At 32.5% G+C, this 24,142-nt stretch overlaps 1 protein-coding gene across 2 annotated transcripts in view; it reads left to right on the top strand.

Moving 5' to 3' along the window:
- Window positions 1–18,746, top strand: part of LOC126760449 (ras GTPase-activating protein raskol) — a 77,152-nt gene extending 58,406 nt beyond the window's left edge. The window contains exons 2-7 of one of the 2 annotated variants that reach the window (XM_050476084.1): window positions 9,298–9,418; window positions 13,287–13,414; window positions 13,480–14,670; window positions 14,741–17,137; window positions 17,198–17,543; window positions 17,599–18,746. In XM_050476084.1, coding sequence (XP_050332041.1) covers window positions 9,298–9,418; window positions 13,287–13,414; window positions 13,480–14,670; window positions 14,741–17,137; window positions 17,198–17,543; window positions 17,599–17,869 — 4,454 coding nt within the window. In that variant the 3' untranslated portion in view covers window positions 17,870–18,746. The remainder of the gene's footprint in view (window positions 1–9,297; window positions 9,419–13,286; window positions 13,415–13,479; window positions 14,671–14,740; window positions 17,138–17,197; window positions 17,544–17,598) is intronic. The other variant, XM_050476086.1, reaches the window with a different exon arrangement.
- The last annotated feature ends 5,396 nt before the right edge of the window (window positions 18,747–24,142 follow it).

The following is a 24,142-nucleotide window of genomic DNA, read 5'->3' as shown; positions in this document are numbered from 1 at the left end:
CTAGTTTTTTTGAGGTTAGTTTGTAACCAGTTGCCAAAACTAAGAAATTTATTCGATATGCGTAAATTTCATTTTTTTTTTCATTTTTTATTTCAAAAAGAGCTTCAAGTAACTTATGAGCGACTACTTCCTAATTAGCGCTTAGATGATTGAAATCTTAACTAGTTATGTTAAGGCTAGTAAATTACATATTTAGTTGTTAAAGCTGAAGATATGTCTATTCAAGATATATTCGCGAAAATTATAGCAACTACTTGCTAACTAGTGTCTGTATGATTAAAATATTAACTAGTTATATTTAGGCTAGTTCCAAACTAATTGTAAAAACTGCAGAAATGTTTGGTCAAAAAATATTTTCGAAAGTAACTGCAACTAGTTGATAAACGACTAGTTTCGATGTAGTGCTTATTGTTACTAGTTGCATTTACACCAGTTTGTAACCAGTTGTAAAAAACTATATTAACATGGTTTCTGGCTTTGCTTGAGTTGTGAAAATAATAATACCGAATAGTGCGTAATACATATAATTAATACTAAATAACGGTAAAATAAATAACACAAAAATATGCCTAGTATTGCAACAACAACTATTAAGTAGTAATCACAATAAGTTTCAAGTAATTTTATAACAGTTCAACATAGCTAAAATGGTTTGTTAAAAGCGCATACAGTGTTGCTAAGGAAAACCATACGTACATATGTATGTATGTAGTATGTTTGTATTTATGTATTGCAGTATGTAAGAAATGTTGAATCAATTTACTATTATTGTCAGTTAACGGTGTTGCACGACAGTGCAGCAATGACCGCAATGATTTTTCATAAACTGGCATTTCACTCAAGCAATTCGCAGCATTTGTAATTGTTTATATACGTATATATGTATGTACATGCCATAGTAATAGATATTTGTAATTTAAACATCCTTTTAATTAATGTATTACCTATTATTCAATCCGTATGCCAATGGCCTCTTTACTATGCCGTTCCTGCTGCTTACCCTCACTGCTCAACTAAGTCTCTACCTGCCTCCTCTCTCCTGGCAGTCAGCTGCCTTTCGTATTTGCACCGCTACTCTTTGTTGTTCTTGTAACATAAAAATGTTTGTTGTACAATAGCATAATTGTTATTGTTGCTTAGACATTGTAATTGCCTTTCCTGCTGCATTTAGACAACTAAGCCACCTGCCGGTTTGCTTTAAGTGCTGCTGTCAGGTCACTGAAATTGCACGATTGGCTAAGCTGTGTAGAAAAAGATCAAAAGTCAGCGCTGCCAGTGCAATTTAAAATTTATTGCCGATGCTGTCGAAACTACCAGTTTTGTTGCATATTTTTGTGAATTGTTTATGTTTATAGCGAAAATATCTGTTATATGCTCAAACCAGGTTTTCATTTCGAAAATAAGTTTTGACTCGACCACAAAAAGTATCGTATTTATTTATAAATTTCGGCGAATTTCCTTGGTCGAATAATTTGAACCAACTCCTAAACCTACCTCGACCATTAAAATGCCTATTGGTTCATTCAATTACCAGTTAAGCTCACGGCAGTAATACCGAGTCCGTTGAAAACTCTTTTTTCGTGGTAAAGAAAGATTAGCATGATCAATCCCTTTAAAATTTTTGATCTACTAGCTTTATCTACATATATTTCCGCATTCTTTCGAGATTCCTATATATGTTTCCAGGCATAAGAGTCGTAATCTAACCTTATATAAATTGTGAGATACAAACACAGTTCGACATATTGAATTGATACTGAGTTCATACGATATGCTCTGGCTCAAACTCAGACGATATAAAAACATAACTGTACTCTCTCTCCCTCACTCTCGAAATATAATACTTTAAAGTACCGATGATGCTACTGATATTTTTCTAACTCTGAAGCTGAGATCTCACCTATAGAAACGAACTCATTAGCCAAATTCGTAGAGAAGTAGGACTAAAAAATCTCTGAGCCGCTCAAAGCTATGCAGTTTCGGTAGATGAGATTCACCTGATTTTTTCATAACATCATGTTGTGAAGTAGAAATAGGTTTCGTTTTAATGTGTGTGAACCATTTTCCTCATCAATTTTCTACGAATTTTGTTGTGCCTACGGGATCCGTCATTTTTCATTTATACACTTCAGACACTCGCCTATTAGATTCGCCTTATAATAAGATTACTGGTTCGAACATTGCCAAGACTTTTCGGCATTTTAACGATACTCAGGCGATTCCGGCGTAAGACTAACAGTATTTCCATGAATATTTCGTAGCTACTTCCTACGCTGACTTATTTTCTTCAACCCTCGTGGGGTTTGTTCCGATAAAATTGTTGAGGAAACCCCAAACCAAGACAAACTGATATTCGCATGTATCGCGTATTCAGATTTTTAATGGTAATTTTTACCATGGTTTTTTTCTTTTCTAATGGGGTTTTCAGTATTTTTGGCATTTAAGCTCTTAAGAGCATCTAACAATCGGGATGTTAGATGAAGTTTTGGTTGTATGATGCTTATTGGTCATTAATTACATATGTCAAACCATTGGAATTCCTAAAATATTTCTTTTTATTCTGGAACTTTTGTGCTCAAGAGTTGATAACTGTGAGAAAGTTCGCACTGAATGATGCCGAGGTTGCTTTTCGTAAAGAAAATTCCTTGTTTGGGGGTAATAGTTCCGGAAGCGTTTAAATAGTATCAGTTTCTTGTCATTATAGTTTTAATTCCATTACTTATTGGCTTTAGTTGCCTAGTTGTTCGCAATAGAAACCGATTTGCGGTCAGTAACTTGACGGTTTCTTCGTCGAAGTTATTTTGAATGAACCGCTTATTTTTTTCGATTTCCCAAGATTCCTACGAAGTTTGTTGGGTGCTTTAGACTTCGCATATGTTACCGGCAATTTCGGGTGGTCGAATTTCCTCTCTTAAACCCTCACTAAACTTTTTTTCTTACTTTCTGAAATAGTTATTTGGCTGTTACCTTCGAAACTAGTTTATAGTTTACAACAGTGAAGAAGTTCGTAAAAAAATTCCTTGTTTCGGGGTAATGCCGTCAGTAACTTGAAAAGCGGTATCTTCCAGCTTCTTCGTCGACATTTTTTGAATTTTTTTAATCGATTTCTCAAGATTCTTAGGTGCTTTAGTCTTCGCTTAATTTCTTACCAGTTTTGAACTAGTTATTTGGCTGTTACCTTCGAAACTAGTTCAGACATAAAAAAAACAGGATTCAGATCAATCAACTGCATTGCTTTCGCAGCGAATGTGAGCAGTGAGCTCAAGACCCCTTATTAAATAAAGTATGGCATAAATCAGTGCAAGCAGAAAAAATGTATAAAACGCTTATCGCAACATCAAATTTAAATTAAAAAGCGCATAGCGGCGTAAAGTAAAAAAAAATCATTTTTTTGCACTCCACGCTGCATAGTGCAACATAAGCGCTATGAAGTAAACAGCAGTCTCATTAAAAGCTCAAAAGCCAGGCGCACGCGCGTAGACAGAGCATCGATTGGCTCGCAAAACGCAGACGACGCAGCACGCGTGCGCTTTGCACAATCACAAATCAGCGATGAATAATGCAAAGATAATAGAGAATGAAAATAGTGAATGTTGCAACACACAGACGCATACATAGAAACACATATAAAGGCATTCATTATGCTATTGCAACAATGTAGAGCAATGAGCGCGTAGAAATGCAATAGAGAGGCGCATACAAAAACATGCACAGCTTACAAAGACGTGCCAATGAAAATAATTGCAACAACAAAATGTGTTGTGAAGCTGAAAAAAGCTTGTAATTAAAACATTTTGTGGCTGATTGTGCCTATTGCAACAACACAGCATAAGTTTATTGATAAATAGCATAGCAGGTGCTGGCGTAAGGTGCAACTTGCCACATTTGCGTGCAGCAGATTTTGTGTAGAGCGCAACGAAAAGCAAGCCAGCGTATTTTTTAATTTTTCCAACTTATTTTTTATACAAGTAAATTTTTTATTGGTCTGGCAACACTTGAAAGTCTAAGCTTTTTTAAACTTTCGAAAATGACCCAATCGAAATATGCAAACTGGTTAGACATTTAATATGATATTATTATGATTTTATTTATACCAAGTACTTTTTTTCATAAGTCTGGCAACACTTGAGAATCCAAAAGTTTTCGAATACCTTTCATATTTACTCAAACATCGTCTATTTTTAATTTTTCCATCTTATTTTTTATGCAAGTAAATTTTTTATTGGTCTGGCAACGCTTGCAAATCTAAAAATTTGTATGCACTCAAACGACTCGAGCAAATTGGTTAGACATTTATGCTTTTTTTATATATATTTATATATATTTTTTTTTATTAGTCTGGCAACACTCGGAAGTTTAAAAATTTTGGCAGACCTTTCATATTGACATAAACAACGCATACAAACTGGAGTGACACTTAGCATGTTTTTTTTTTATTTGTACAAAGCAGTTTTTCATTAGTCTGGCAACACTTTTGTGCATACAAATTTTAATAGACCTTTCATATTAACCCAAGGATACATGCTAACTAGATATATACTTACCATTGTTTGTTTTATATATAAGAAGCAGTTTTTTCATTAGTCTGGCAACACTTCGGAATCTGAAACCTTTGATATATACATACATATGTACATACATAGCTTTCATAGTAGCCTAAATGATTCGTGCCAACTGGTTGTAGGCACTTACCTTGGTTTATTTGTCTAAAACATAACTATGTAGACTTGGCGGAGACTATGAACACTCGACCATCTCTGCAGTGAGCAGTAAATTATTTGAAAAATTTCATTCCATTGAGGCTTTTTTGAAAATTCGCTATAAATCAATAGTTGGGAGCACATTTGGTATAAACTCTCCACAGTTTTATAATCAATAAGCCGATTGGAGACTTTTCTACACAAAGTCACCAATCAAAGAAAGGATCTCACTAAAGTGACTCACTAAGCGAGCATCCAACATGCTTAACAAGACCACAAAACTCACATTAAAAAGTAAAAACCATTAAAAAATATAAAAAGTTTCAAAAAGTTGAAGTAAGAAGAAGAAAAAGGTAGAAGAGCACACTTAAGAAATATGTTGCGAAAACACGGCAGCAAGAAAATGCAATAAATACAACAGAAAGTAGTGCAAAACGCATTCGCAAGCGTATACTTAAAGTCTGTAGTGGCAAAGAGCTCGGCAGCTTGAGTTTTTGTTTTTGTTTTGATACATTTTCTTCGAAGGCGGTCAACTGGTGGTGCGCCACAACGAGCTAACATATAAATATACATATAGTATGTATGTATGTTTTTGCATATTTTCACTTTAATAAAATTGCACTAACCCAGCTCAGCAACAACAACAACAGTTGCGCTGTGAAGTGGCCAAGCGGCGAATGCGCCAGCACATTTCTGGAGCAGGCCAAGTGGTTGATTGTTGTTTTTGATATGCTTGTTGAGTTGTTGGTGTTGTAGATGTGCAATTTTTTGTTTCATCTACATGTTTTTTATGCTTTTAGGTACTTAACTCTTGTGCTTGAATATAATTTTCGTAAAGTCAATGCTCGAAAACTGCTGATAAGGGAAAACATAAAAAAATCAGATTTTTTGAGGGGTAAATTAGAAAAAATTTCAAATTCTTTCATACACAAAAAAAACTGTTTTGGTAGAAATATTCTAAAATTTAATAAAATATCGCAAAATACCAAATTTTTTATACTCGTATAATGACAAATTTTATTTTTTAATAATTTTTTTTATAATTTTTTATTTTTATAATTTTTTTTTATAATTTTTTTTTATAATTTTTTTTTAATTTTTAATTTATAAAATTTGGACATTCAAAAAATCGTAAAAACATTAAAAAAAATGTTTTGGTAAAAATATTCTAAAATTTAACAAAATATCGCAAAATACCAAATTTTTAATATAATGACAAATTTTATTTTTTAATAATTTTTTTTTTTTAATATATACATATATGTATATAGTTTTTTTTTTATAAAATTTGGACATTCAAAAAATCGTAAAAACATTAAAAAAATAAAATCAGAAAAGAAATAAAAATATTTGTTAGATATTATTTTTATATACTTTTTTTCATGTGCCAAATTTTTTAAAATTTTATAATAATGAAATTAAAAAAGTCCTTTTTCAAATATTTATTAAATTTTTTGATTTTCCAAAAATATTTTAATTTTTTATAGATTAAAAAACATAATAATATTTATTAAATATTTTTTTATATATTAATATAATTTTTTTATTAACTATTTTTTTAATCATTATTTTTCTTATATATTAATATTATATATAATATATATATATATATTTTTTTTATTTTTTTTATACACCAAATATTTTTACAATTTTATAATAATGAAATTGAAAAAAGTCGTTTTTCAAATATTTATGTATATTTATTAAATTTTTTGATTTTCCAAAAAATATTTTAATTTTTTATAGATTAAAAACATAATAATATTTATTAAATATTTTTTTTTATATATTAACATAATTTTTTTATTAACTAATTTATTTTTTTCATACACCAAATATTTTTAAAATTTTAGAATAATGAAATTAAAAAAAGTCGTCTTTCAAATATTTATATTTATTAAATTTTTTGATTTTCCAAAAAATATTTTAATTTTTTATAGATGAAAAAACATAATAATATTTATTAAATATTTTTATTATATATTATAATTTTTTTTAACTATTTTTTTAATCATTATTTTTCTTATATATTAATACTATATAAATATTTATTTATTTTTTTTCATACACCAAATATTTTTAAAATTTTAGAATAATGACATCAAAAGGATGTCTTTCAAATATTTATTATTTACTTCCTAATTTTCCAAAAAATATTTTAAAATTTGTTTAAGATAAAATTTTTTTTACAGATTAAAAATATGCTTTATCTATAAAGAATTATAATTATATTAAAAAAATTCAGTTTAAGTTTGCTATGCTTCCATTTGTTCTTTCTCCTTTCTCACCTTCAACTTCGACATAAATTATTTCAAAATCTCGCTTGACCTACGTTCCTTAGCTGATTCCTTACCACGTTCAATAAGTGGTTTGGCTTTTCCAAACACCATTTCTTAATGAATCACAAGTTTTTGTTTTTTTTTTTGTTTTTTCCTTCTGCTTACGCACATTATGGTTGTTGTTCTTGTTATATTATAGCAGTTATATTTTGTTGTTGTTAAATCGCCTGCAGCTTGCATGCCTTATTTGCTTGCGATTTTTAATAGCTCGTTTTGGCATGCCAGCATTCTTTGTGGTCCTTAAATGCGTCATTATATATACATATATATAGCGTCATTATAAATACATACATACATACATATATCCCTACACATTTATAAACGCACATTGCAATAAGTTGCGTGCACTCCAAGTGGCTTGGCCGTTGCAATAGTTGCATACACACATACATATGTATGTCTGCATATATATTTACATATCTCTACAAATTCCTTCATTTCGTCTTTACATATATTTACATATACTATATATGTACATACATACTAAAATATTTATAAACTGTTTATGCCTTTTTGCCTTCGTGTCTGCTTTGGCGTGAGGTGCCTGCTGCCTGTTGAGCTTTGGATGCTGCTGATATAGCCATTGTCCATTGCTATTGCAATAAATTCCTCGGTATCTGCCGCTGTGTCTGCATGCAAAATATGTTTACTCTTCACTGGAATTTATATTTATATTTACATATTTAATTTGTTTTGTTTTCACGTTGTTTAAAATTTATAAAATGCACTTAAATGCTAATACCAAGTCGAGAAGCAAGAAAAATTGCATGCGACTTTTTTCTCTTTAACTGGAATTTTATTTGTTGCTAGTACGAGGTGACTCGCTACGATGTAGGGTGACTCATTTTTGCATTCCAAACATTGAAATTTGGTGCATAAAGTTTTTTGGCAAAAATCAATATACTCGTAGATATATGTATGTACTAATGTATATATGTATATACATATGTACATATGTTAGTTTGTATGAAGATATTGTATCACATTTCGAAGAAATCATTAAAAAATCGTCGAATGCCGTTGTTATCTACATTCATGCTTAGTCTTACCTTAATATTAAATAATAAAAGAAATTTTATTGTTTTGTATGAAAATGCTTATCTGTTACTGAAAAGGGAATTTCAATTTTTTTTATATACCTTACAAAAATATTTTTTTAATTTTAATTATTTTATAAATTTTTGAAATAATTTAATTATTTATTTACTTATATGTAATATTTGTATTATTTATTTTAAATATTTTTATTTTTAATTTATATATTTCTGTTTTATTTCAAAAACAAGCAAAATTTCTGTTTTCATTTACGAAATGATGTCGTGATATAAATTTTCCACAATGAACTGCTATGCAATTTATTACATGTTTATTCATGCATAATGACAAATACCTGCAAATAGTGAAAAAACAATGCAAGTTTGAAGGATTAATAATTGAAATAAATTAATTATAAAAAAATAAATAAATTACTCTAAAGATACTTAAAGTTTTAAAATATTAAATTAAAATAAAAAATGTTTGTAAAAAACTGCAAAAAAAAATAAAACTAAAAATTGTTAATAAAATAAAATAATTTCAAAAAACATTATTATAAAAATATACTTTTTGTGAAAAAATACAAGTTTGTTGGAATAATAATTTAATTAAATTAATTATAATAAAATCCTAATAAATAATTAAATTTTTATTAAATAATATATTATACAACCAAAAATTATAACCTCGGCTAAAATAGCATTTCTTTTTAAATTTTTTTTTATTAAATTTTTTATTAAAATATTTTTATTAAAATTTAATAAAAAAAGATATTTTTTATTAAAAAATCAAAAAAAAAATTTAATATCAAAGTTACAACCAAAAAATATCAGAAAATATACAAGTTTTTTGATATAATAATTTATATAAATTAATTATAATAAAATTTAATATCTATTCAAATCAAACGAAGAAAACATTGCCTATCATTGGGCGCTCCAACTTAAACTTAGCGAAGACGCATACCTAAATTAAAATATAAAAACATTGCCTACAATTAGGCGCTTTAAATTAAAACTTAGCCAAGATATATACAATTAAAGCCAAAAAACATATACTTAGTTTTGAAAAATCAAAAAAATACTCAAAAGAAAGACTCTTCTGAAAAATATACGTAAAAGCTTAACTCTCGAATTTGTTTAGAATTAAGCATTTATTAATTAATTAATTCTTTTTAAAATGTACTAATTCCAATCTATTTTCCTCTCCAAATTTACTTGCAGACACTTCATATGAGAAGGCTTGCAGGCGTGGCTCCGCACCAGCGACACCCATATTGGGTCAGAAGCAACAGCAACAAGAGAATAATACAACCTCAAGATTTACGAATTTCTTTTCAAAACGGTAAGTACACGAAAGAAAGCAGTAACTTGTTAAGAAAGTAATGAAATATCGGAAACTGATGATTGAGTTTACTGCAGACAGATTTTTATGCGAGTTATAGTTAGTTACAGACTTGTCTTACTAGCAGTTCATATCTCCTTAAGTATAATATAATGTATAAGCTTTCTGGGTCATCGATCAAAAATCATATTAGTGAAAGTTTTTCGAAATATTAGTGCAGGTTCAGTGATCACATTTGGTCTGAAAGACGAAGTTTCAAATATCAAGGTCGGCACGTGAGCTACAAGTATTATGTGATATATTGGATGTCTCAGTCATAAATATGGCTGGTAGCGACTCTTCAATGGCTTCCGTAAGATCAAAATTAGAGGCTGCTACTTAAAGCATCGCCAATAGCTGAGTCATAAAATGCGTCAATAAAATAAAGGGATTGGTGCTTGAGAATCGCCGATTAACAGTCAGAGATCTTACTGGCATCGTTGGAATATCGGCAGGATCAGTGAAAACCCTTTTGAAAGATCATTATTTGTAACTAAGAAAAGTAAAAGCGCTACAAGTTCCAAAATCACTAATTTTTACGAAAAACAGCGTCTCGTTAACTTCTGTGAAACAATGCTTTCCGATTACGAGTATGTCATGAAACGTATTTTTACTGGCAATGAGTTTTATAATCGCCCGGCCAAACTGTCAACAAGGAATATTATTTGAGTGTCATGGTCCGAAAACTTTTGGTGCTTGCTCCACGATAATGCACCGTCACCTTAAAAATCCAAATCGTTTTTCAACCAATATCGTGTCGCAACCATCGTATTCGCCTGATTTTGCTCGGAGTGTATTGGGTCCAAGAGGGATTACTTTGAGGTGGACGTCATAGATTTTGAGGAATAAATTAAGAGTTTTTTATTTTTTCTATTTTTTGCTCATAGCAGTACATACCCAATATTTGCGTTTCAAGCATGCATAAATTTACCGTTATGTGCTTATTAATGTCACTAATATGCATATAAGTGTCACTTTGCTCACTCATATTTGCATATCGCTCAAATAATTCGCTTCATTTAACCACCAAGTCAACATTTTGACAGCTGATATGTGAAAACTTTAACTTTTTCCGTTGCAAAACAACAATAAAAATTGAATGCTCATGCATTGGACATGCCACATTGCCGCACCTGTCGTCAAGTGCCTGAGCGCGTTTATATTTATAATGCAAACACGCCTTTAAATTGCATGTTAGCAATACAACAACAATAGCATAAATACATAACAAAAATTAAAAAAAATAATAACAATAAGTGTATCCGTAGCATTGTGCCGCATTGGCAACGCTAGCGGCCAATTGCCTGTTAAAATGTCACTAGCAAGCATTCTTACTTCCGTGCGCACTGTGTGCACAGCATATAAAATATACATATATTATATATCGTCACCCAAAATGCAAAACAGCGTATCATCAAAAAAAAATTAAATCGTTTTCAGATTTTTAATAACCAATATATAACCATTTTATAACCAAAATGATAACTAATATATAACCATTTTATAACCAAAATGATAACCAATATATAACCAGTTTATAACCAAAATGGTAACTAATACATAACCATTTTATAACCAAAATGATAACCAATATATAACCAGTTTATAACCAAAACTCAAATTTTGTTTCAATACGTTTCTATTATATCGTTTTTCCCTCGTCTGCAAACTTATGAAAAGTGATGTTATGTTATTTTGCATTTTAGGTGACTTTTGCCACTTTCATTGCTCATATCACACTAGTTGACTTTTATTGCTCTACTTTTCTTTATCGCAAATAGTTTGCAATGCTTGCAACTTTTATGTGCAACTTGTTTTTTATGAGCGCAATGCGACATTGTAAATTTGCCGCATGCAATAAACACATACATACATAGTATATAGCAATATGTGCGCGCGCTTGTGCAAGCGTTTTGCGAAATTTTGCACTTGGGCGCCATAAAAATGTCCAAACAAACCACTGACACACAATAAACATAAATAGTAGCGGCCATTGCATGCCGCTTGCAGCGTCAACAAAGCGCACCGTTGCCATGACGATGCGTCAGCATTGAATTTACAATGCGGCAATTACAATAGAAGAAAAAGGGAAACAAAAATTGCCTTGCAAAACATTGCCAATTTGCATGCAACTCTGCCGGTGTGGTCACTGAACTAACTTAACTCTAAACTCTGCCGCATTGACGCCCTTGCCGCCGAAACTGCACATCTGCTATTATTGCAATTGCCAAGTTTTTCAATCAAACTTTTGCTTTTGTGCTATCTAAGTTTTATTGCGCTCTCTCGTGTGTTTGTCGCGCTATTGCCTTTCTCTTTCACCGCTCATTGTTACGTTTACAGTTAGCTACTGGCTTACAATTGTCAGTTGTCATGTCACATGTCATATGGGTGTGTTGACTTGTGTTTGACATTTGATTGACAGTTCGGTGATTACTTTGCAGCAATTTTTGCTTTATTGCTCGACTGCCTGCCTGGTTGAGTAACGCCGATTACCGCATTTCCGTAGCAGTTTTGCTTAGGTGCTCAATTTGTAGTTTGGCGGCTTGCCAACAAGCTGCGGAGCGACTTGACGCACGAAGTCATTGATTAGACTTTGGTATTTTATTTGGAGGCCATGATACGCGGCTTAATGGATTGATGGAAGGTTATACCAAATGCTTTTGATTAACTATAGTTTCATGAGAAATAAAGGTACTTAAAAGTTTGGCATCTTCCTAAGTAGCGACAGATCTAGATATTGGATTTCTTTGTTCCATGCCAAAAGCACATAGCCGGCTTGTCGGCCAAGAATGCTTGATTAATTTTTGAAAGCCTGTTCTGAAGTGAACTGTATTTCAATGAGGGCGGTGTCAACGTAGTCAGAGGAGGCACGGTCTGGGCTATAACTCCGTGAATCAAAACTGTCTTCCTAATGGCTTGTAAACGGTCTTGCAGGGTGAAGCCAAGCATTCTTATGTTGGAAAATTATTGCCTCGTGTCTAGTCGCAAGGTCCGCGTGGTTTTCCATAATCACATGCTGCAATTTGCTGAGTTCTTGTCAGTGGGTCTCCCCATTGCTGGCTGCACTCGGTTTTATTAGCATATAATACTGCACATTCTTCTGATGCTACCACATAAAAAGCATTACCTTGGCGTCATGTACATACATACATATATGTATTCGACTTTGCCTTTGATTTGGCTGGTTTATTAAGTTTCATAGACGAAGCAAATAGTTTGCACAAACCAATCAAAAAATGTGTCATTTGAGTTAGTAGCATGTAAAATTAGAAAAGAAGAATTGGTTTTGTGGCTTTATAAAAAAAGTTTGCGCAAAATTGTTTGCACAAACGAAACAAAAATTGCTAACTTTCGAATTTTTCACCTATAAACAATAAAAGCACACTTTGGCAAAAAATAACTTGTTAAAAAAATATATTGCGCAAACTTGTTTGCACAAACTAATTCAAAATTGATGACTTTTGACTTTTCAGCTTGATTAGAGTTTGCTTTGTGATCTTGTAAAAGAAATTTGACTTTAGCAAACTGGTTTGCGCAAGCTCATAAAAACAAACATAACAAAATAATGATGAACCAATATTCCAAAATTTTATTTCTACTCCATTATTACAAACTGATTTGCGCAAGCTCATAAAAATAAATTAAAAAATAACAATAATAATTACAAGTTCCATGATTTTTTTTTTTTACTTCATAGTTTTAAATTTATAACAGCACAAACAAATTTGCGCAAATTTTCATAAACCTAGTTTCGTAAAATTTAGGATTTGCTTATATTTTTTTGTATTTTCTGACCTTACCTATCTTATTCTTCCTTCTCTACATGCAGATCAAATCCACTCAAACGTACAAAGTCAGTTACCAAATTGGAACGCACCAAAAGAGGCTCAGGCGGCTTGCGCGGCTCGCGTTCACATGAGAGCTTGCTCTCTAGTCATGCAGTCATGTCGTCGATCGGTAAGTTTCGACACATTCCGACCATTTTCGCTATTATATCAACTAAATCATCCTTTATCCTACAGATCTCTCCTGCACCGGTGCCGTTGGCGTCGCGCCTGTGCATCAATCGGTGCTCGGCCGTCGGCACTGCTTTCAAGTGCGTGGCGGTCCGCGTGGTGAGCGCTACTACGCCTGCGGTTCGCGTCAAGAGCGCGATCTGTGGATATACTCGCTGCGCAAATCCATATCGCCGAACGCCGAGCACACACGCCACACAGACAACTCGCTTAAGATGTGGATCTATGAAGCGAAAAATTTGCAACCAAAGAAGAAATATTTCTGCGAACTACACCTCGACAAAGCGTTGTATGGACGCACCAGCGTGAAGCTGCAAACAGACTTGTTATTTTGGGGTGAATATTTCGATTTTCCCGATGTACCCGACATCAATGTGATCACAGTGAATGTATTCCGCGAGGTGGAGAAGAAGAAGAAGCGCGACAAGCACATGTTCGTTGGTTCGGTAAAGATACCGATACACGAAGTGACATCGCGCATATTCTCCGAGGATTGGTATCCGATATTAAGTGAGAAATCTAACGACAGCTTGAACCGCAACGGCAAAGAGGTGACGCCGACATTGCGTATCAAGTGTCGCTTCCAAAGCACCGACATACTGCCGATCAATGTGTATGCCGACTTTCTCGAGTATTTGAAGAATAATTATAAGCGCGTTTGTGAAACGCTCGAGCCGGTGATCGGCGTGAAAGCCAAAGAGGATATTGGGCAAGCGCTCGTCTTGCTAATGCACGCGCAAGGTTTAGCCGGCGCTTTTCTAACCGATGTGGTAGCGTTGGATTTGCTGCGCGTTGGCGATCAGCGTCTCACATTCCGCGGCAATTCGTTGGCGACCAAGAGTATGGAAGCTTTTCTGAAATTAACTGGCGAACAGTATTTGCAGGACACGCTCTCAGCACCAATCAATGAGATCATACAATCCGATCGCGACTGCGAAGTGGATCCGACAAAGGCGAGCGGCTCGCTGCAGCGACAACAGGCCTCACTACGCGCCGCCGTGCGCAGCGCCTGGCAGTGCATCTACGAGTCACACAAACATTTTCCACAACAGTTGCGCTCATGCTTCGCGACTTTCAGAGAGCGCTTGCAACAGCTGGGCCGTCAAGATATGGCGGACAATCTGATATCGGCATCCATCTTTTTGCGCTTCCTGTGCCCGGCTATACTCTCACCTAGTCTGTTCAATATAACCAATGGTGAGTAACTTCTGCGCGTACGAGTACATATGTTTTCCATTTAATAACCCTCATTCTCTTATTTTCACAGAGCTGCCCTCCGCGCGCGCCACACGTAATCTAACGCTTGTCGCCAAGACACTACAAACGCTGGCGAACTTCACACGCTTCCAGGGCAAGGAGAGCTTTATGGAGTTTCTCAATGACTTTCTCGAGCAGGAGGCGCCACGCATGAAAGAGTTCTTACAACAGATCTCCACGCGTCCCGAACATGCCGCACCCGAGTCCATACTCGACTGGGCTGGCTACATCGATCAGGGCAAACAGCTTTCCATTTTGCATATACTACTTAGCGAAAGTATTAGCAAGCTGCCGGAAGCGCGTCAGCACGAACTTGATCCACTACAACACATCTTAGATGAGATCACCAAAGCCAAAGAGAGCAACAATTTCATGCAACACATGCCGCACATGTGTCCCAGCACGCATGTGCCTACTGAGAATCAGGAGAACCGCAATCCTGAGGATATGGCTATGCAGGTGCAGCAGCAACAGCAACAACAACATCAGCCGATACAGCATCAAGCGCAGTTGGCGCAGCCGCAGCATGCGGTCGTCACAAAGCCAATGTCCGCGGAGCGCGGCATCATGCGCGGCGTCTTAACGCCCAGCTCGTTAGAGAAGAACATCTTCCGCTACAACGATCCAACAGTCAATGCGCTGTTACAGCAACAACAGCAGCAGCAACAACACGCGCACGCGCATCAACTACAGTCACAACACGCAATGGGCAGCAATAGCGCGCTTGACAAGCGCCACTCCAATTCACAAAGCTCCATTGCCGGCGGCTACATGAGCACACAACTGCAGCATGCGCAGTCACAAAGCTCGCTGGCTTCGTCATCTATTAACGGCGGTGGCGGCAGCAGTCACAATCTACTCACCAATGTACAGCATCACTGTCCGCCTGCGCCTGCCGTAAGCGCCAGCAATACCATTGAGCGTCTGCATGTCGGCGCCGGCGGTAACGCGCACTACTACGGCCTCATGGGGAACAGCAATGGCAACATGAGCTCGTCGCTGGCTAGCAGCAGCAATTTGAGCAGTCATAATGGCAATGACAGCGACGGCACCGCCGCTGGCATGTTGCGCGCCACCACACTACCGCGCGGCAACAACAATAATTACGATGAGCTGGCCAACGGTGAGTTTATACAAATATCCGGTTTGGATTCAAATAGCGCTTTTGTGCGCAAGTCTCCCACGCCGCTGCTGAAGGGCAATGCCGCATTGTTGCAGCAACAGCAGCAGCAGCAACAGCGCCAGAAGCTGCACAACTCGAATGTGAGCTTGGTATTGAATGAGCGCACACCAAGCAAATTGAACTTGGGCATACCTGATCACAGCAGCGCTTCCACACCGCTGGCACACAAGCTGCCCGCATACCAAAGACCGCCGCCCGCAGCAGGCGCACACCTGCATGCGACGCGCGACTCCAATCCGCACCCGAATATGCCCATGAATCTGGAAGATCTGGATGATCTCTTCAAGTACGCCGAGGAGCACGCAGTGGTCGGTGAGGTGGTGACTTCGGCGACACAAGCCGCAGGTCAGCACGGCAAGAGCGCGCGTGAGCAGCTGTCGGCTAAAAGCAGCCACTGCTCGTCGGGCTATCAGAGCATCGCCACGAATCCGCCGTCGCAGTCGTCTAGCCCCATCGAACAACAGCAACAACAGCAGTTACAACAACAAAAAAGCGTCGGTGGCAATACACCGCTCGCCTTCAAGAATCCCACATACCAGCTACAGCAGCAACAATCGACGAGCGGCGCTGCGCCAGCGCATCATCACCACCACCATCATCATCATCAGCGCGTCAACTACAGCAGCGGTTTTCACGCCGGCAGCAATGGCCAGCAACAATCAGCGCATCAACAACTCTTTGGCTCTAACGCCGCGCAACGTCCGAAACCACATGGTGGCGGCCTGGTGGCAGCACGCGCAGCGCTATTGAACAACGGCGGCGCACTAACACCCTCATCCTCGGAGGAGCGCCTCTCCACTGACAACTACCATGGCTTTGGTGGCGGCAGCAACATGAACAAGCTTATGAAATCGCCTTCACACGGACATTTAGAGGCACAGCGCTCGCTCAGCGGTGGCAGCAGTTCATCTTCGTCGGGCGCTAATATGGGTTTGGGACCCATTTCAATGCAATCCAACACAAGTGGCGCACGCATGCCACGCACCAATCCGCAATTTAAACGCGAAGATAATTACGGTCCATTGAATGGCAGCAGCAGCGGCAGCTATATGCCAGCGGCTGTGGCGGCTTCGAATGCTGCGAGTGGCCTCTTCAGCAATAGCGCTTTTGGCAAACCGAGCAACGGCTTAGCACACAACAACGCGAATATAAGCGGACGTTATCAGCGGCGTTTGAGCTTGGACTCGGCGCGCACATTGTCAGATAGCTCCACAGACACAGAAGGTGCGTAAATACAGCATGCGCCGTAATTTTATATATTTACTTGTTTTTGTATTTTTGTAGGCCACTGCGCGCCACATGAAGGCAAGCGCCGTCGTCAGCCGCGCGCACACACAAACTCCGGCAATCATCAGCAACACCACATGGCGGCCGGCAACAGCAGTACAGGCGGTAGCGCTGGCAGCGCAAACAGCGGCAGCTTTGACCAAAATGGCGAAATACAGTTGCTGCAGGAAACACTCGACACGCTGCGGCACACGCTCGATCGCGACGAAGCCGAGCTGCGCGACTCCAGCGATGAGTTGTTCGCGCTCAATCGCCACAATAGCGTCAATGGTGGCAGCGGCGGCAGCGGTGTCAGCAATCTAAGCATGCAATCAGAGTCGACTATGCGCAGTATTATCGATAGGTGAGTACGCGCGCGCAACATAACTGAGTGTATATGTGCAAAAATGCATTAATAGTTCGTTTTCCACTACGCTTTCCAGGCTTATCACCATGGAGGAGGAGCTGCGACGTGAACAGCTGAAAATGTCGCTGGCGCTGTCGCACAAGCAGCGCGTTATCGAGGAGCAGGGTCAGCAAATCGCCGCGCTAGATGCGGCCAACAGTCGTCTGTTGAGCGCGCTCACCGCGCTGCGGCATCGCTATGAAACGCAGCAACAGCAGCAGCAGCAGCAGCAACAACAGCAAACGAGTTTAGCAGGCGCAAGCGCACAACAGCAGGCGCAGTGAGCTGGCGTTTGGCGCAGCGTACACCGCAGCAGTGCTTAGCGTTTAAAGTTATGTATTAATTTTAATTCTTAAATTAAATTTATTAAATTATTTACGCGTTAGTGTGTAGTGCGCGCCGCAGCGTAAAGTCGGTAGCGCGGTATGAACTTGGAAGTCGAGAGTAAGAAATAATAAACAAAGAAACAAGGCGATAAGCTTTCATTTTGCGCGCTCAGTGTAAAAGATATACGTTTCCAAAAATTTAGCTTTTAGACGCGTTGCTTGTTTTAAGTTATTTTATGGCTAACAAGGTTTTTTTATATACATACATATGTATATAAATAACTATATTTTCGATTTGTTGCGAAACTAAACTTTTGTAAAATTTAACAACTGCCGTTTTGGACTGTGGTTTGATTCACTATTATTACATTTTTGGTTTTTTTATAACATTTTTGTTTTTAAAAAATTCTTTAAGTTAAAAAATTGAAAAAAGAAAAGAAATTAAAAAAATATTTTTTAATAATTTTCCAAAAATATTTTTTAATAATTTTCAAAAAAAATTTAAAATAATTTTCAAATTTTTTTTTTAATAATTTTCAAAAAAAATTTTTAATAATTTTCAAAATTTTTTTTTAATAATTTTCAAAAAATATTTTTTAATAATTTTCAAAAAATATTTTTTAATATTTCTTTTCATTTTTTCTAGTATTTTTTTTTTTGCTTTAAAATTGTTTTCCCACAACAATTCATTTACATAAAAAAAATTCTGAAAATTTTAAACCAAATTTCGCTGTAGCATACTTTCGGGCGTCGCCGGTATTGAAGCTTTTAAAAATAAATTTAAAATTTTTGTATTTTGATTTTTCACTTTTGCGCCACTGTGCGTATACACGTTTGCATATATTTTTTTCTATTAAACTTCGCTGCTTTGTTTCAAATATTTATATAAATATATGAATTGAAAATTTGTATAATCAAAGAAAAGAGAGCAAAACACACACAAACACACATTTGTTTTAATGTAATTTTTAAAATATTAAGCGTTTACATTTATTTAATCTTTTAGTATTTAAGTGCAACTTTTTAAGTATTCATATTTTAATGAAATTTTTGAAAAATAAAAATAAATAAAAAATTATATGAAAAAAAATGAAAATTGTGTATAAACAATCATATTTGTTGCAGTGCGATGAAGATTGCAAAAAACAAATTTGACAAAACTTTGTAAAAGAGAGTAATGTGAGTGGTGCTTGAAAAGTAAGTGCGAAGACATAACTGTAAAAAAGGTAGTGAGATTAGTAGCGCGCAAAATATTAAATTGCAATAAAAGTCAAACCGTAATAACATTTAAAATTAAACTTTTTTAAACTCAAAATTTAAAAAACAATTTTATTAATTTGCAAAAGTTTCCAACAAACTTTTTTTAATGTTTTAGTTAAATTTTATATGTTAATAAAATTTCCAATAATAATTTTTTTTTCCAAATTATAAAAAAAATTAATTATTTAAAAAAAAATTTCAAAAAAATGTAGTTTTTTGTTTTAAAAATTTTACCAAAAATTTATAAATTTTTTCAGTTCGAAATTTTTATTAGCTTTATATTTGAAAGATATTTATATTTCAAATAATTAAAAAAAAAAATTTGGTTTTAGTTATGAAAATTTTCAACAAAAGTTTAAATTACAAATTTAAAAAATTTACAAAAAAATATAAACTTCACTACTAAATTTTATCATTACTAAAATGTTAAAAAAATATGTAAGAAATTTTAAAATACATATTTTCATGTTTTCAATTGCAATATAAAAACAAAGAAAAAGAGATTTTACAGAAAAATATTTTCAAATTTTATAACAGAAAAACATTAAAACTCTGAAAGTATTTGTATGTAATATGTGCGTGTACAGGTAAATATGTATGTAAATAATTGCGTGGTGGTTGTAAAAATTACAAACTTTAAGTATTTTATTATTTTATTTTTCAAGCAACATTTTAAAAATTTGAGATTTTTTCAAAAATTTCAAAAGAGATTTCAAAAATGTTTAAAGTTTTTTTTCAAAATTATTCAAAAGTTGTTCCAAAAATTTAAAAAATTCTTTTTAAAGATTGTTTAAAAAAGATTTCAAAAATGTTTAAAGTTTTTTTTCAAAATTATTCAAAAATTGTTCCAAAAATTTAAAAAATTCTTTTTAAAGACTGTTCAAAAAATGTTAAAAAAATTAAAAATTTTAATGTTTTTTCAAGCAACATTTTAAAAATTTTTCCAAAAACTTCAAATTGCTTCAAAATTTTTTGAAAATAGTTTTAAAAATTATTTCAAAAAAGATTTCAAAATTGCTTAACGTTTTTTTTCAAAATTATTCAAAAGTTTTTGAAAAATTTAAAAATTATTTTTAAAGTTTTTTTTTCAAAATTATTCAAAAGTTCCAAAAATTTAAAAAAATTTAAAAAATTTAATGTTTTTTCAAGCAACATTTTAAACATTTGTCCAAAAACTTTTAAAATTGTTTCAAAATTTTTTAAAAATAGTTTTAAAAATTATTTCTAAAATTGTGTAGATTTTTTCAAGAATTTTAAAAATTGTTTAAAATTTTTTTAAACATTATTTCAAAATTTTTCTAAAAATGTAAAATTTTCTTTCTTAAATTTTAAAAATTGTTTCCAAAATTTTAAAAATTTAACAATTTTTTATGTTTTATTTATATTCAAAAACTAAAAATTTTAATTCAATATTTTTTTATTATTTAAACAAAAAACTTTGCAAAATATTTTTGTCATAAAGCCATAAAACTAAAGATTTTAACATTTGTCGAACAAAAAAGTATTTTTTTTTTCAAATTTATACCAAAAATTTGTAAACCCATTATTTATTTTTATTTAATTTTATGTTTATTATACATACATATGTATGTATGTAATCAAATTTTGGTTTTCAAATATTTTCATGTCACAAAATTTTATAATTTCTGATTTAAATTTTTCATTTTAAAATGTTCACTTTATTAACTCTCTTTCTGTGTTTCTTTTTTGGTTTTTTAATATTTTTTCCTTTTCTAATTCTTAGCTCACGCTTTACTTTTCTTTTTCAAATATTTTTTTTTCAAAAACTTATCATTGCAGATTTTTAAGATTTTATTCTCAGTGAAAATTTTCCTTTTTTTTAATTTCTTTAGCACTTTTCTGTGGTTTATGATTTTCTACTAAAACTTTATTTTTCTTTTCAAAATTCTTAGTGAAACTTCATTTTTCAGCTTGGTGTTTGGCGATTAATTTTTGTTAACACTTTCATTTCAGATTTATAATTTTCAGCACAAAATTTTCATATTTTTTATTTTTTCATTATTTTTCTTTTATTTTTTACTATTACTATTTTTTACTTTTACTTTTTTATTATTAACCTTTCAGATTTTCTCAGCTCAAAATTTCATATTTTTTATTTTTAACATTATTTTTTATTAATATTTTTTACTTTTACTTTTTTATTATTAACCTTTCTTTTCAGATTTCTTATGTTTAACAACATTTTTTTAGCTTTTCCAAATTTTTTATAAAAATTTTACTTTTTATACGAATTTTTTAACTTTCTTTAAATCCGTCTCCCATTTTTTTCTATAATCTATTTCTTCTACAATTTCAGAAATATAATTTGACTACTATGTTATTGTCACGTATTTCAATATTTTTTAAAAACTGCTTCCACTTTTGCTTTTTCGAACTTCTAAGCCAAATTTCACTCAATTATTTCAGTTTGATGATTTTCGTTTATTTTTTATTTTTTGAAATTTTAAATTTCTTCACTTTTTTATTTTAATTTTATAGTTAATTTATTTTTAGTTAATATATTTAAAATTTTTCATTCAACTTAAATATTTTTTATACATTGTTTTTAGTTTCTTAACAAAATTTCATCTTCACATTTACAATATTAGGTATTGAATTATTTTTTAATTAAATTTAATATTTTTTTTTATTTTATTGATATTTTTTTATAATTTTTATTTTTCGATTTTTAAAATTTTTTTTTTCAAATTATTACTTCAACTTTCAAATCCGCTACAAAACAATTTCTCCAAATTTAAGTATTGTTTTTTCTTGTTATTTTTTTTTTTTTGTATTAAATATTTTTATCATTTAAATTTTTTTTACTTTATTAATTGATTTTTTTTTATTTTTTTTTTATTGTTTACATTTTATTTATTTTTAATCTTACTTCCAGTTTGCCATCATAAAATTATTTAATTTTGTTTTAATTTTTTTTAAATTTCTCAATTTTTTTTTTTTTTGTTTAAAATTTTTTTATTTTTGTTTTTAGTTTTTCAAAAATTTTTTATTTTTGTTTTTAATTTATTTTTTTTTTTAATTCTTACTTCAAGTTGCCCTCATAAAATGATTTAATTTTGTATTATTTTTTTTTTAATTTTCTCAATTTTTACTTGTCACTTTTTTTGTTTTCTAAATGTTTTTTTCACTTACTTTTTTTTGTTTAAAATTTTTTTATTTTTGTTTTTAATTTATTTTTTTTTTTAATTCTTTTTTTTTAAAATGATTTACTTTTTATTAATTTTTTTTAATTTTTCAATTTTTTTTTGTCACTTTTTTAATTTTTTAAACTTACTTTTTTTTTTAAAATTTTTTATTTTTTTTTTAATTTTTTAATTATTTTATTTTTTTTTTTTAATTTTTTTTTATTTTATTTTTTTTTTTTTAATTTTGTGATAACTTTCCATTCTTCTTTAAATTTAAGTACTATATTTTATTGTTATTTTTGTTTATTTTTAATATTCTCAGTTTTTATTTCATTTATTTTCAACATATTTTCTATTAATTTAATTTTTTCCTTTAATTAAAATTGTTTAATGTTTTAATTTATTTATTTTCTACTTATTTATTTTTTATTTCATTTTTTTTACTTTAATTAATTAAATTAAAATTTTTTTATTTTTTTTAAATATTTTTTCTTTAATATTTATAAATTTTTCATTGCATTCTTTTATTATTTACTTACATTGTTTTAAATTATTTTTTTATTACAAAATTTTAATTTCTATTTTTTTCTTGTAATTAATTTTACTTTTTTACTTTTGGTTTTTTCTTGTAAAATTAATTACACAGTTTACATTTGACCATAAAATAGTTATTTACCATTCACATAACACTATATTTCAGTGTAACTGTAAACATATGTAGGCTTAGAATTATAAAAAGTAGTTTTTTTCTATTTTTTCTTTTTAACATAAAAAAAGAAAGTTTCACGCTTCTTACATTTCTATGTCCAGCACACGCACACATAAACGCCCATGTAAATGCAAGCGCGCTGTTTATAATCAAAGCATACATACATACATAAATCGATATTAAATCGATAACACATGGTAAGCTCTCTGCTTAGACAGTAGCGGTGTTGTCTCGCTTTTCTTACTCAAGTCAAGTCAAGTCAAAAGGCGAAGACATACTTACAAATACGTATACATACATATATTATATAAATAAATACATGCGCATGCATGAGTATTTATTAAATATTTTAAAAAGTAAAAAAATGTGTTGTTATTTTCCAATTTGGAAAATTGTATCCCATAAATACTCAACTCTTGAATGACTGTATATTTAACACAGAGCGACACTTTGGTCTAGGAATCTTCTCAGGTTTTCTGCAGTGTCATCGACGTCTCCAAATCAACAGAGTTTCAAGCTTTGACTGCGAGTATCGAACTCCTCGAATTTATGTGTATCTTTTAGAAAGCGCGCTTCTAGTTTTTTTTTTTTTTTTAACTTTACAATGAAAAATGGACTTATGTCAGTGCTGAGTCTCCTGAGGTGGTTAGTTTGTCCCATCGGATGTAATGATCCCAATTTCAATGAGCCTGTCAAGCCGTACAGCAATGGACACTGGACTTAGATCAGAGCTCAGTCTTCTGAAGTTGCCAACTCTATCCCATCAGATATCTCAGTAGCTCACATTTTAATGAGCGAGCCGCAAAAATATGAGAACTTGGCTTAAGCCAGAGCTGAACTACTTGTAGGAGGTAACTGGGATGCTCGGATCACAGTAGCTTACATTTGATGAACGAGTCGCCATTGGTAGAAAGTGTCAAAGCTGTTCAACTGGCTATGTTTCAACTTCCGATCTCGTTGATCTAAGAGTTTTCTGAAAAACGAGGGGACGGGCAGTGCGAGAATCAACGGTATCGCTGATAAATAAGTTTAAGTCATCCTATGGTCACGAGGAAAACGAATGCAGGTAAATGTTTGATCTTACCATCCTTTTCTGAATTCTACAGGTACGCATAT

Source organism: Bactrocera neohumeralis, chromosome 5 (genome assembly GCF_024586455.1).
Source record: "Bactrocera neohumeralis isolate Rockhampton chromosome 5, APGP_CSIRO_Bneo_wtdbg2-racon-allhic-juicebox.fasta_v2, whole genome shotgun sequence".
NCBI lineage: Eukaryota > Metazoa > Arthropoda > Insecta > Diptera > Tephritidae > Bactrocera > Bactrocera neohumeralis.
Note: the sequence above shows the minus strand (reverse complement) of the source record. Positions and strands in the feature narration are given on the sequence as shown.